At 34.0% G+C, this 15230-nt stretch overlaps 1 protein-coding gene across 5 annotated transcripts in view; it reads right to left on the minus strand.

Moving 5' to 3' along the window:
- The window catches only part of PEX5L (peroxisomal biogenesis factor 5 like), a 236741-nt gene that overhangs the window by 92895 nt on the left and 128616 nt on the right, over positions 1 to 15230 (minus strand). For 4 of the 5 annotated variants that reach the window (XM_059922044.1, XM_059922042.1, XM_059922041.1 and 1 more), the window contains 2 exons: positions 11206 to 11310; positions 1364 to 1475 (listed from right to left, as the gene is read on the minus strand). In XM_059922044.1, the coding sequence (XP_059778027.1) occupies positions 1364 to 1475; positions 11206 to 11310 (217 nt within the window). The remainder of the gene's footprint in view (positions 1 to 1363; positions 1476 to 11205; positions 11311 to 15230) is intronic. The other variant, XM_059922045.1, reaches the window with a different exon arrangement.

Consider the following 15230-nt stretch of genomic DNA (forward strand, 5'->3'; position numbering starts at 1 on the left):
GTGATATAAAGAAAGTTAACACATTTGAAAAGGGAAGTGTTGGGTGTACTGTTTTCAACTGATATCTTAACAGTAATGGTAACAACTGTTAGAGCTTACATGGTGTTAGCACTTACATAGATTGCTTCATTTAATCTTCCCAAGTAACCTATGAGATATAGATCTTACTACTATTAGGAGGAAATAGACTTAGTTATGCAACTTGCTCAAGGACACAGAGTTGCTAAGTGGCAGAGCTGGGGTTGGAATTCACAAAGTTTAACTCCAGAGACTGTAGGCTACACTCCCACATAAAGTGCCTCTCTCTTGTGTTAGTTACTGTTATTTTTAGCATTTCTTAAAAATCACAATTTCCTTCACCTGTGATTTTCTTCACTTACTTAAAAGTATAATAAAACTGTGCCAGGAAGCAGCAGGCTGAGGACATGATGGGGAAATGAAATGAACTTTAACAAGACAGTATGTAATTACCCTCTCCTTCCATTAAATTCTCTCCTGCAATCCAACATAACCTTTGTTGTTTGATTCTGGACATCATTATTTCATTCTTATTTGAACAACATGCCTTTGAGTGTGAATGTTGACTGAATGAAACCAATGCAGAAAGGCTGCCGCTGATCCAGAAGGCGAAAAGTAGCTTTTGAGTCAAATCTTCCGTTGTGGCTTCAGGGTGGGCTGTACCTAAGTGACTTAGTTTTCGTATTAGTGAGAATTTAAGTGCAGAGGATGCTGGAGAAGGTGTGATTGATACACTGGCATCCTGCATTCACTCACTGGATGACAACTTATTAGTCCCTATACAGATAGTTTACTGTTTGATTATATTTAATTCCAGAACAATGTTCAAATAAATTGTTGTAAGAAGGAGCAAGTAATCCATTTATATGACAAAAAAATAAAATTGTCTCGATAATATCCCAAGTCTCTAGGACATTTTAATTGTCATTTCAATCCACTTGAAGGGGTTGCCTATATTTTTATTTTATTGGACTTTTGTCATACAAAATATTTCCAGCCAGAACTTGAAAAACCTTACTCTGAAAGAGATGCTTTTGTTTTAAAGAATTCCTATATGATGTGACTTGAGATGCGAAGATGTAAATATGAAAATTGGCATTGAAAAATGATTCATTGCTAATAGTGGTACTCTAATGTTTATCAAAATCGGTTGGATAATATCCATTGGAGTTTCTTATATTATAAAGAAAAGCAATTTATTTTATATTGAACAATATATATTCTAAAATTTCATTTGTTTGCAAACGTTATTCTCCACTTAAAATGCATTGTGGAAAGAAAATGTGCATTTTTCTATCATGAAAATTAACTCCACTTGAGGATAAGTTAAAAGTGAAAGAATTACCGGCTGTGTTGGACGTTACTGGCCTTGCTATTGCCTCCGATTTGGTTTCACAGAGAAAGTCATCGATGGAGGGACTCAGGAGGGGTCTGCTTTCTTGCTGTTCATTCACCAGCTGGGAACAAATGAACACAGGTGTCAAAGGACTTTGTCCAACTGCAGAATCAGCTGAATTAAAGTGCAGCCTTGCAACAAAATGAGAATAGCAAGCCTACCAAAAAATAAATCAATCAATAAGTAATGGGGTAGAGGCAAGAAAGAAAAAAAAAATCAGGGGATGGGGAATGAGCCTTTTAGCACTGTCATATTTTTGATGCAGCCAAGTTCAGTTTTTAAACCTCAAGCTTTTTTCCTCCTCCTAGAACAGTTTTGGAATTATTCTCTAATTTCAGTATGTAGAATATGACACCTATTGAATCACAGTTCCTAAGGGCCAATCTCACTCTTCACCTGGACAAAAAGCTCTCACTGAGACCTGGAACCATGGCTTCAGACCTTGAGGTGACACATTCTGTTTAGGACTGGCCAGTCAGTGCTATGTGGTAAGAGCACGCCACACACACAGAGATCCGTGTGCGTGGATGGATAAACGCTCTTTTTCTCTCTCTCTTAAAAAGCTCAAGTCACCTAAAGGCACACGCCCTTCCTTACATTTCCTTGGAATGCTTTTGTAGTGCATAACAAGTATTTTGAGAGAGTAGGAAATATTGTTATGTTAACTGTACAGGTATCCAGTATATATGTTTGTGAAAATCTGTATGTAAAAGAGATTTCTGTCAATTCAGTCATATTTCCCCATTGGCTTGTTCTCTAATTTCAGAAATCTTTCAGTTTGATTTTTAGTAGTTCTCATTATCAGTGGCAGCCAACTATTTACTTTCAGTTATTCTGCACCTCTTTGAATCCAAACATCCTTAAGTTCTGTTTCTAAGGGTAAGGGGAAAATTACACTTAAGATAACACAAGTGGTTAGTCCCTAAAAGAACTGTCTTAGTTTTTTGGGAGTTTTTATATTGGCCTTTCTTAAAATGGGCATAGTCATCTAGTTTTCTACTTGCTATAGGAAAAAGATGTGCCAAAAAATCTCTAGATTTTAAAATACTTATTTGCAAGGCTGTATTTTAAGAGACACATAAAATAACAAATGAAGTGTTTTGAAGTCTTACCAAATCAAAATATTTTCTATAACTCACTTTCACTTCATTATTTCTCTGGCAATGTTAGTGGTATTATAGCTTAGAGCTTATGGACCATGACAAGAGACCTAAATAATGGTAAATATGGGAAGAAAAAATGCAATTCTATTATTGGTGAAGGAGGAATATGGAAGCATTAGTGATTATTAGGGGACTGAAAACCAAGAGGCACCTTTGGTACTTTTACACATTCATGCTATTATCTTAACATGGATAAATCTCAGATCTTCACTAAAGTCTAAGATTTTGAGATAGAGTTGGCAATTTAATTTCACTCATATTAATTTCTACATGTTATTGAGGGTTCTAAGCATTAAGAATGCTCATTTTCTTTTAATGTTCAAGTTATAGAGAGAGAAAAATTTTTCAACTATAAGTTTTAGTGTTACTATGTATAAAGAGTCACAGATTTCTCTAAATTATCTGAGGTCTGTTTTGGTTGTAACCTTTTTTGGGGGATGCTCCTTTAATCCACGAACAAAACTCGAGTTTCTTTGCATTTTGTTATCTGAATTTGAACATTCTTGGATATCACCCATCCTATTTATATTAAAATATTTTTTAATGTTGAGGGACTATTAGCCTTTCATGTTTTGGGGATAAAATATGTTAGAATTTTTGTAAATGCCATGGTTTATGCCAGCTCTTCTGAAAATGTGATTAGTTTTCTGGGATCTGTTTTTCATTTATAGGTAGTTCAGGTAAAAACTGTGTTTATGCAATTTCTTAAAGACTCATACATTAATGTGTATTTCTTGGGAGAACTTGCCCTTTTAGCCATATGTGCTTAGCATATTGAACCCATCTAGTATGATATCACCATGGTGATGTGCTCTTGATGTAGCAACAATGTCTACCTCCAGGCTGTGTCATTCTCACGGCTGTCAAGGGAGAGCTGGATTCTGCTGCGCTATAAACATCATGGAAGATGAAGGTCACCATCAAATATGGCACCACACTATACTCATAGAGTTTATTGTAACAGGCTTACATTTATTACGTTGTGCATTCTGACTACTAGGTCTTATTGACCTAGGCTAAAGTGAAAAAGGTGCAAAAACTCAATACAACCAATACAACTTCAACTTTAAAATATGTAGGACATATGTGTGATGTCATAACTCTCTTTGTTAGCCATTATTTCTCTGAAGAAGTCTGATGTTATTGATAGATAACTAAGAAAATTTATTCTCTTAGTCCTGGTCTTGAGAAATATCCATTATTATGTAAAAGCTACATATGATTTATATTCCACAAAAGCCCCCTTATACTTTTTCTTTACTTTGGATACAATTAAATTCCTTTGTAAATAAAAGGACTAAATTTATTTCCAAATCATAGCTCTGTGAGTAGGTGTGTAGAATAGACCTAGATTACCTACGGTTTTAGAAGACCAGGGTATTAGATTTCTGTAGATACTTTTAATTGCAAACACTGAAAAATTACAGTCTAAATTTGATAAAAGAATTCTAGAAAGTAAGACCTTTCCACATAAATATCTAAATGGAAAAACAAAGGAAAGGCACAATTAATTGAAAGGCCTATCCTTTTAGGCAAGTCTTCTTTATCAGAGGTAATAGGATTTTTTTTTTTTTTGAGTCTCTCTCCTCATTCAAACTAAAGACTTATTTTCTAGAGAAATTACTTCTAGCACTCAGATTTTCTCAGCACAGGAAGAAAAGAATACCAAAGAGGATGTTATTCAGAGAGACCCTAGAGTGCCCAAGACTAAGGTGTGGCTTCTCCTCATAAGGTCTTTTCCACACCTACTGTCTTATTTGTGACCACACTTCACCCCTAGACTGGAGTTGTTCCCATAACATGTCTGTCCCGTTCCCGTAACTGAGCTGTTCCTGTGACTTTCTTCCATAGATACAAATCAAAGAGGAGACTTCACATTACTTTCTGAGTCTGTGCTTTTCGAGCTACAGCACCGTTTAGCTGTCAGGAAATGATGCGATTGGAGTGGGGATAGTGGCAGGGCTCAAGGGTGAAGAGGATGAAAGGCCACATTTCAGATAGCATGGAAAGGTAATTTGGGAACTGAAGGTTTTTGGGTTTTGATTGAGATATGGAAGATGAAATAGGAGATATCATGAAAAAAAATCTTTTGTTATTAACTCTGAGGTAAGAGGCTATGTCTTACTCATATTTATATCCTTCACAACTTCGAATAGAATGTCTTCATATAAGAGGGGCTCAATAAATGGCTACCAAATGGGACAGTGACTTTGCAGAAACTGAAGATATAAAAATATCTATCTCAAACAGTCCAATTTTGAACTGTATCTTCAGTCAGATGAATTTAAGAATTATTATTTTAGCCCTACTAAGTCCCATTTTATTTTTACTTGTATAGATAAGAATGGCTTTTCACATGCCTCCCTCTTGATTTTCAAACAAATTTATGGTTTTCCTATGGTGACTTGAGAATAAGCAAACCTTTTAGGTCATAAAGTAATATTGCAAACTGAACTGAATCCTCCAAATAGTTCCCCTAAGCTTTACTCCCAAATTGTATGCCATTTATTCTGTCTTTATTCATTGGTAGGATAGAGCTTATTGACATCCCCTTAGAATTACTTCCTTCAGTTTGAAAATACTTTATGAACTTACCTCATTTCATCCTTCTGGCACAGAGTACATTGATGTTATAAAAATAATAAAAGGTGAGTCAAAAGGTTTCCAATTTTTTTTTTTTTTTTGAATAACTGAGTGGGAGTGATTGCAATTTTGGTCCAATCAGATGATCTTAACTGAGTTAAAATGACCCACTTCATTAGTTGCTAAGGCCTTTATTTCAACTTTACATTTAAAATTTTCCTTTATTATCCTTCTTTGTCCTCTTCTCAGTATTTAGATTAGTTCAAAGACCTTTCTAATGGTGACAGATTCTTATTTCTCTTTCAGGACCCCGTTCTATTGATACATTGTCTGGGAACGTTCTTCAGCTCTAGGCAGCAAGTGCCTTCTTACAACATCTCAGCGTTCCCATGCTTTACCCAATTTTATAACCTTAGTTTCACCTGTTTCCTCCCACTAGACTATGATCTCTTTGAAGGTAGAGACCTTATCCAATTAATTTTTGTATCTCATAGTGGCAGTTTAATAAATGTTGACTGATTTTATACAGTCCAACTGAATGGTGAATTGTATAAAAGAATGATTGCATGGGCATCCTCAATTTCATATGGGGTTTGATCAACTCATAGAGAGGCCAGTGGTCCTCAGAAATGTTTACTAAATTCCTGGCAAATTTTAAACCACAAATCTAAGTCCACATTTCCCCACTGTCACATCATTGAAATGCTTGGAAACCTAGAGGTATCTAAAGGAACATTTCCAAATGCAAGGCTTCTACCAAGAAGTCAAAAATGCCAAGAATGAATGCCTAATGAGAAAAATTGAAATAAAGGCATGGACCTGCCTCATTCCATCTTTGGAAGCAGGACATGGACCAATGCAAGTGGGAAGCCAGTGGTACTTCAAGAAATAACACCACTACCTCACTCAGAGATTTTAAATCAGAGATTCAAATTTGGAGATTCTGAGAGAAAGCCCTTACACAGTCAATGGACATGGAAACAAAAGGGAGTAGCAGAAGTAAGAAGACAGGTGAGAACTCGCATGTAGGAGCTTCTTGTCACTCAGAATTCAAGACTATTGATCCTTTACACCTTCCTTGTAATCATAGGTTGTAAATGAAATATTCAGTCAAATGCCTTCAATTTACTTATGACTTAGTCAGACCGGTCAGTTGATGTGGCTAAAAGTAGCCACCACAGGACAAAATTGGTTCTTATTTTATATCAGTACTGTGTTTAGTGTTGAGCAGAATGCAGACAATATCATCCACCTTTAATGAATTATTGTCTGTTTTAAAACTTTGTCTAAAAATACATTTGCCTTAGTTCAACTTGAATTTCCTTAATTTAAATGTTAAAAAATTAAATTATTATATGATCTAAGCTGAATATTTAACCAAGATGAAAGGAGAGTATTTTGTTTTTAAATATTGCCTGCTACTTAAGCTCCAGTGCATTAAAGATAGCTTGTTTTGTGACTTAAGTCTAAGTTTATTTATCTTTAAACAATATATTGCTTAGGTGTTTCATTAAAAAATATAGAGCTGAAGTTTGTGATAGCTTATATCACTAAGAATTAACTCTAAACCAAAATACATTTTAGGTGAGAAAACAAGGTCTGTATAGGATAATAACTCATTATTCTATAATTTTACACTTCAGATTGATGATCTCCATCTATTGTTTTAGTTTAAAGTAAATTATTCTGTTTTTATTTTTAAACATTTTAGTACTTAAAGAATAATTTTAAAAGTTAAAACACTGAAGCTAATAAGCTAAAAAACAGTTAACAAATATCTCATATTTGTAATGTTGATTAAAAAGTTTGTAAAAATATACCAGTCTTTTTATCTCATCTAAATAATAGAAAAATTAAGATTATTTTTATATAAATAAAAACACAAATATGCTTTCAATAGACATATCTTTATGCATTTTGAAAATTCCTTTATTATTTGCACTCTCTTGATTAAAAGTACAATATATGTCATTTGTTAAGTAGGCTTTCATTCATAATTTTATAATTAAACTATCTGTTTATGGCTTTATTAGTCCTATCCAAGTTTAGAAATGTGTGCAAAGCCCATCAAAATAGTCACCATATTAAAACTAAGTTGACTGACTCAATCCATTGAAAAGAGGAAACAACTGAAACATTACTATGCACCCCTTAGTATTCAGCCTTTGAAGGCTTTGTCATGGTAATTCTGCTGCCCGACTGAATTAATTTCTTATGAGCTAATAGTACTAATGGTACTGCCCCATCCCCCAGTTCTTTATATGCATCTCAGTGGATCTTCCTGTAAAGGATAACCATGTGATAATTTTCAACTCTTTGACTTGATCTAAATGTCAACCAACTGACAACAAATATTTTCCTGACAGGATAGTTAGACATAAAAATGTGAATCTATTCATGGAGAAATGAACAAATATTATTGTTTACAGCTTGGATACTACTAACATCAAGGCAGGAAGGAGAATATAATTAAAGCAATTGTTTCAGGTAACAGAAAACCCAAACAAGACTGTATTTAGCAGCCTTGTGAATGTTTTTCCAATCAAGGACATTACTTTTTCATCTTTATCAGACACAAAATTAAATCAGTATCAAACTATAAGGGGTGGGGACAGATAGAAAAACAAAGCCTGAGTTAAGAAAAAATTCCCTTGACAAGAAGAGGTCTGGAACACATAGTTTTAAGACACTGTGCTCTACAGCAAAAAATGAATGGGCTATTCCCTACTTACAAAAGTACCAGGGGAGGTGGTTAAAATGAAAATTTCTGAAGGTTCCTTATGAGAGAAAAATATTCCCTAAAGCCATTTCATTCTCATAAAGAAGAATAAAAATTTTTCTATGATATACTCAATCTTCTGGCATATAGTTTTCCCTTCTAGCCTCAAACTGGATTTATTTATACCATTACAGTCTAGAGTAGTACTGTTCAATGGAAATATAACGAGAGCCTGGTAATTTTAAATTTTCTAGTAGCCACTTTAAAAATAGTGAAAAGAAACAGGTGAAAATAATTTTAATAACACATTTTATTTAGCCCAATATATCCAAAATATTATCATTTCAACATGTAATCAATATAAAAATTATTAATGTGATAGTTTACATTATTTTTCTTTGGACTAAATCTTCAAAACTTGGTGTGTATTTTATACTTACAGCATATCTCAATTCGAGGTATCCACAAAGCACTCAATAGCCACGTGTGGCTAGCGGCTACTGTATTGAACAGCACAGGTCTAGAGAAACTCTATTTCCTCCAAGACTTGATGGTTCACATATCTTTTCCCTTCAAAACTCTCATCAATGCACATTTGTTTCCATACTGTTTGACTTAAAGTGTTAGTCTAGGACAGCATGAACTTGAACTACTATGAAGAGCTTGACACATTGTTTAGCAAAGAATCAATAATTAAATGAAACAAAAAGAGCAATTCTCAGGGGTCCCACAATTTCTGAGTTCAGGTCACCTGGCCAACTCTTCTGTTTTGTTCAATTTGTTCAATGTACTATAAATGACTTGACTGGAGTATGCTTGGCTAAATCTCTCTAAAAGTGATCCTAATAATCACATAATACAAAAATGCTTCAATATAAACTATTCTACACTCACCAATCTGTGGAATGAACAGTTACTAAACAAATTAGGGACTCAGTGTTTCAAGGACTTATTCTGTATTTTATCAATTATGATTGTCCTGAAGACATTATTGGGAGAGCAGCAATTAGCTTCAGACATTTCTGGGATCTGTGAATGAGCAGCTGGCATCGACACACCAGTGATGAAGATGAGTCAATGTGTCCTGCAGTATGTAGCACTATGTCATAGGGGCTTTACAGGAGACATGGGACAGACATGTTTCAAGACACTAATACATTCACACAAGATAACGAGTAAGAATGTGGTATGGTACACAGATTGGATGCTGTGGTTGCCATGAGAAGTACTCACTTTTTCAGATCATTCTGCTGCTTTTTGGCTTGTGCATGCCACTGGTGCATAGCAGGGAAGAAGCCACTTGTGTATAGTGGAAAAAGTATATCAACTAATAAAACCACATTTGACTGAGAAATAATTGTATCACAGCTGTCACAGGATTAATTCCATAAGATTATCAACACAATAGGTGCATTGCATTTTATGAATCAGAACTCTCCGTTTGCTGATTCATTAACTAGTCACTATACAACAAGAATATGATGCATCAAAGAAAGCATTATATCATCTTCATGCAGTAAAATTGTAACTATTACCTCAAAAACAGTTAATGCAACATTAGACAGGGATTAAAGAAGGAACTTGGTACACACAAATGTTCTGAATATGAGAAAACGGTAATAATTAGTTTCTTTTCTAATTAAAAAAATCAAAATTCTTATTTTGCATTAAATTTAAATTAAACTTTAGGTTATAGTGGTAATTTTGGACATTTGAAAATGATTACTGGAAAGCACATAGCAATGCATGGTTTTGAAGAAAAAGGATTTTGGGCACTACAGCCTGTCCTAAATCGTGATGTCCTGAAATGATATGCTGCAGCACAACTATGCCAATTGCAAATTTGGATAGCTCTTACCTACTGATGAATATGGCTCTACCATGAGCTGAGAACTCCAAGTGGTTCTCACCTCCCATAACATTTGCCTGAGGAACTGTGGACTGTATATTTTGGATATGGATTCTACAGAGGCAGGAGATCAATGTAAAACTGTATATGTTTTACTATGTAAATTAAGTAAAGAATGGAGGCCTTGGTAAATATTAAGCAAATTTCTTTCCAACTATTACTATGTGTCATTGGGAAGAAGCATCTCCTCTTTTGGATTAAACAAAAACAAAAACAAAAACAAAAACCTCACAACATAAGATTATCCCAAAGTCCTGGGAATCTTTGTAACTTTTTTATTATTCAATTTTGATGTTATATGTTATTATAATTTTCATTACTTACAGCATAGTGTTTAGAATGAAATGAAACCACACATGTTGGCAGCAGCTGGGGATGTGATCTGATGATATTCTAAAAATAAGTTGCCATAATTTAGCTTTTGATATAAATGCCTTTCATGAGGAATTTAAATGGACATTTTTCTAAATCTAGACATGTTCATATAATTGGAACTGAATCACTGTATTTACTATTGCATTATGGAAAAAAAAAGAAATGTTTAAGATAACAATCTAATCTAAATTATAAGATAAATGCAAGTAAGTAATTTTGCATTTAAGAATTTAAAACTGATAGTTCCACAGAGTGGTGATGAGTATATTATACATACATATGTATGTGGATTTTACAGGGTGTTTCAAAAGTCCCTGAGGACATACAGGATTCATTCTCAGTGTGTCTTTGCATACAAATGCAAATCTTTTTCTATACTCATTATAATAAATACGGAAAATGCCCCTCATGTGCTTTTAATAGAGATGATATTTTTGTTGTCAAGGTCACTAAGTAGAAGAGGGGCCACAAATGCCATTTTCTGCATGGAGACTCAGGGACTTCTGGCTCATTCCTGTAAATTAGTTATCCACATAAATATGTATAGACATACGTAGTATGCATAGTCACAACATAAATATATTTAACATTTAAGAAATTTTAGATATTCTACTGGTAAACTGACATATGTATGCAATATAAGTTGTATTTATTCATAGGAATTTGATTTTTTTTTTTTTTTGGTTGTTGTTCAAATGTACCGTTAGCTTAATTGTTATTTCTTTCCCAAAGTTGTTAACAAGACTCCTTTATAAAGAAGCGACATGTTTTACTTGCACATATATTTTCTTTTTCTTTTTTTAACTAAAGTTTAGTAATGAAAATTAATATCCACGAATAAGTAACTAAATGATGGAATTTTCCTTTTGTTTTTTTTTAGCAATTTTGGTTTTCATTTTATATTGTATAATTGTTTCATTGAAACTGTGTTTTAAAAAAAATTGGATCGAGTTAATGTTTTTTTTTTTTCTAGTTAAGAATCACAATATCTGATATATTAACATATGTCAGCTTCCTACAGGAACCCTAAGGGTCTGCCCACCTGTGATGTCATAGTAAGGAGGGGCTTTTCTTCAGCAGACTCCTCCCTCGGTATCTCCTTCATCACCATGGCAACAGCCTTATCTGCCGCCCTAGAGCCTTTTCCCTATAACAGTGAAATCAACAATGACTTGTGTCAGGAGAAATCTTTAACTTATTATTTATCACAAGATATTCTAATGTTTAAAGAGCAATCCAACATAAATGAAGAGGTAGGCTGCTGCAAGTGAATCTTGAGGCTTTTGGCTGAGGAGAAAACACACAAAATCTGAAAAAAGGTTATCTGTGAACTTTTTAGTTAGCTACTTTTTCACCTTTACAGCTGACATATTACATTTAATTTTAACATAGTATTTTATATGTATAATATATTTTAAGGCAATTTACATGACATGACAATTTTTATAGTATTGATTTAAAAACACTATAGATTGCCTGTTATGTTCATTTAAAAATGATTCCTATATAATCCCTAAGTGTTTTGAATGACAGTGAGGAGTCTGGATTAGGGATTAGGATCAGGGTCTCACTCCCACAGAGGACTTTTGCTCGGTGATCTCTGGAGTCTGTCATTTTTGAGTGGATCGGGCATAAAAAGTAAACGTGTCATAAAACCTCTAAAAATTCTTCGGCAGCCTAACATCACAGGAATTCACCCAGCTTGTTTATTTTGGAGAGGTAGTATGAAAAAAATTTTCAACTCTCAATGTTCTTGAGATCAAAAAATTTTAATGGAATTTTAGAAACGTCTTTTAATTGGAGAATCTCATAAATCCAGGGGTAAATAAAGGAGGATTAATAATAGAGGCAATGATATATTGATATCTACAATTTTTTGGCCTCATACAAGCATAACTATGGACTGTAAAGGGGTACGCTGGTTTTCTGGGGTTTTAGTTTACCAGATTATTAAGTTTTTGAGAGTAGATAGGGCATAAGGGAAAAAAACAAAAAACAAAATATCACCTTCCCAAGCCAATTAGCAACATCTCATACTATGTAAAAATTAAATAATCTTTAAACACTTCAAAAACAAAACCTTCCATTTTCTTTGGTCTTTGGGCAGAGCCTCTCTGGAGAAAACAACCTTATACTAAGTGCACACGTGAGTATCTGTGTTGTAAATCTACTTAAAATACAAATGTAGCACACAGAGATATAGGCAAAGAAACAAAAATGGACATATGAGGGTCCGTTGTCTGAAAGGGAATTAAGAGCTACGGTCACTATTAACTCCAGAGGTTAATAAATCTTGATAGTCTCTACGCAACTAAAGAGGATAGAATTACATTATTATCTTTGGTTTGCACAGGGCTTTAAGTATTTAAAAGGTAGGTTGACTCTAAGAAGCAGAACATTGTCCATTTTTTCAGGCATTGCCTTTCTAAAATGTAATGAGTGGCAGCTTTTATTTATGGGAACAAAGAAAAACTTTCTGTATACTTACTACATTTAAAAATATGTGAATCTCTTTACAATGCTGAAAATTTGTTTCTTTGGTTTGTAACTTAAGAACTAGCATTATTGAATGATAATGTGTTATTTCTATGATAGAAAATCAACTATTAGAGATTTTATTCAGCAGATATAACAGTGGTAATTTTCTTTTGTGTTCTGAAAAGTTTATATGGGCACAATCCTTAGATTAACTGAATTCTGGAAGAATAAAGGGCAACAGTGATTCACTGCATACAAATTGGGGTGCATAATGATCCCAGGTTTTTCCTTTAATGAAGCAATGTCATCTTCCTAAAATAGAGATACATACAGTTCTGAATTCTGGGAAAAGATTTATGGCACTCAAACTGACATTTTTTCAAAATATAAAAATTATTTGGATAAAACATTACGTACTGTAAGCTCAGTATACCTTTATAAGCTACCCTCATCAACAGACTATATATAGTTTAACAAATATTTTTGCAGCTTATTTTTTTCAAAAGAGCAAAATCATTTGTGAAGAATTCTTTCCATGCTCCAAGAGGTTTAATAATATAGCAATAAACAAAGTGGCATGCTTATATTTAAATTCCTAATATATTTAAAAAAACATATCTAATGTTACAAGGTAAAATTTAAAAAATAATGATTCAGACTCTTTTCTTGGGCTAAGAAAAAAAATATCAATTGATAAGCATCTCAAAAAATTTCAGGTCAATATTTCAGTATACCATTTATTTGAAATGCTACCAATCTATAAACTATGTATAGGTATTTTTCACATGTGCAACTATAATAGCTAGAATTAGCAACGGACATGCCATTTCACTAAAACAAAAACAAAAGAAAACAAAAATTAGTCCTTTCATGCTGAACTCTAGAACAAAGCAGTGGTCAGCTAGAAAGGATGTATAATAAACACATGCGGTGCTTTTTATTTCTTGCGGAAAAACCCACCAAAGCCAGGGTCAGGTCACTTTTTTGAAGACAGTGCCACTTTTTCTTCAAGGTTACACCTACTACCTGAAAAGAGTCATGACACCCAGGTTAGTGCCTGCTGGCAACTTTTTTGCTTTATAGCCTTTTGGCTTTTGAGTTATTACCCCATGAGCCTCACTGTTTCACAAGTGTGGTATAGTCCGAGAACTGAGCAGGAAGGTCGGCCACGTGACATCTCCATGGTGTCTAAAACCACTGCCAAATCACATGAATGCACTCATATATCAAACCAAGATTTCCCCCAGATTGTATTGCCACCTCCACCTGGTACCTTAAAATCAAGCTGTGTCATTTCTGACTTGTCCATTTATCTTGTGGGATAATGCTTCTAGAATTCAGAACCTGTCTGATAATTGAGTTCGCAATTCATGAAACTATACAACTTGGCTTACCAGCAGCTCTGCAGGGCTGACAGTAATACAACTGTGCAGGTTTTTTTTTTTTTTTTAATTCAGTGTCTTAAAACATTGTAAGAAATATATACACATAATTATCCATAGTTCAAGCTCAATTTTCTAAATAGAACTACACCATAAGGTCAATATTAATCTATTATTTGAAACATCATGAAGACAGCAAAAAGGAAATATACACTGACTACACACTCAAGCAAATAAATGGATTTAGATTACATTAAACCGGTATGCTTCTAAATACGTCATTCTAGCCACAAGAGAATAGTGAAACTTTACAAGTTGATTATCACATTATGACACCCTCTAGCAATTATTTCAGCCTATTTCTTTTCAAATAATACTTCAAAATCACCTTTTACCACTTCCTTATTGAATCTCTTGAGATATTTTTGACTGTTTAGAAAACAGTATCAGCATAAAGGGAAACCTCTCTTTTTTTGTGATTTGCTGTAGAAAATTCTTTGATTTTTAAAAAATTTCTTTTATCATTTTGTTTCTTCACAAATGAAATATATAAAATAGTAGCTTTTCTAACAAATAATAATTCTTGAGAATAATCTTTTTAACTAATTTCTATTATAACACCAGGCGTAAATGAATGAAACACAGAGTGTAGCAAGTGACACTAACATTTATTAAGAAAACTCAATTTTGGCCCACTTCTTCTTCTTCTTCTTCTTTTTAAAATATAGAATATAAGAAACAGAGTAGAAAATATTGGAAGTCACAGGATCTTCTCAGGCTGGATACCAGGCTGTGAAGCTATGAGGTGTCCTCAGATGAGAAGGTGTGGGCTCTAGGCCTGTCTCACCGGGAAGGGATCTAACCTATTTAGAGAAGTTACTGTGTGCTGAGCAGTCTGCTGGGTGTTTTGCATGTTTTTACTTGTTTGATCTCATGAGAGCCCTGTGGCGTAGGCATTACTGTCTTTGCTAGACATTTTTGGGCTTTGAGGCTCAGAGATGGTGTGATTTGGCCAAGGCCTCAAAGCTAAGCCCGGATGGGAACCAGACCCACTTCCCAGCCTGTGTGCTTCCTTCTCTACCACACTGTTCTCTCTCCATCCAGCTTTGTTAGGGGTGGGAGGGCTCTTCCACTCTGCCCTCATCAACTGCCCTAAACGCAGGGTTTCCAATGGTATCACCCAAGTCTGGGGCAGCAACTACTTCTC

Source organism: Balaenoptera ricei, chromosome 4 (genome assembly GCF_028023285.1).
Source record: "Balaenoptera ricei isolate mBalRic1 chromosome 4, mBalRic1.hap2, whole genome shotgun sequence".
Lineage (NCBI taxonomy): Eukaryota > Metazoa > Chordata > Mammalia > Artiodactyla > Balaenopteridae > Balaenoptera > Balaenoptera ricei.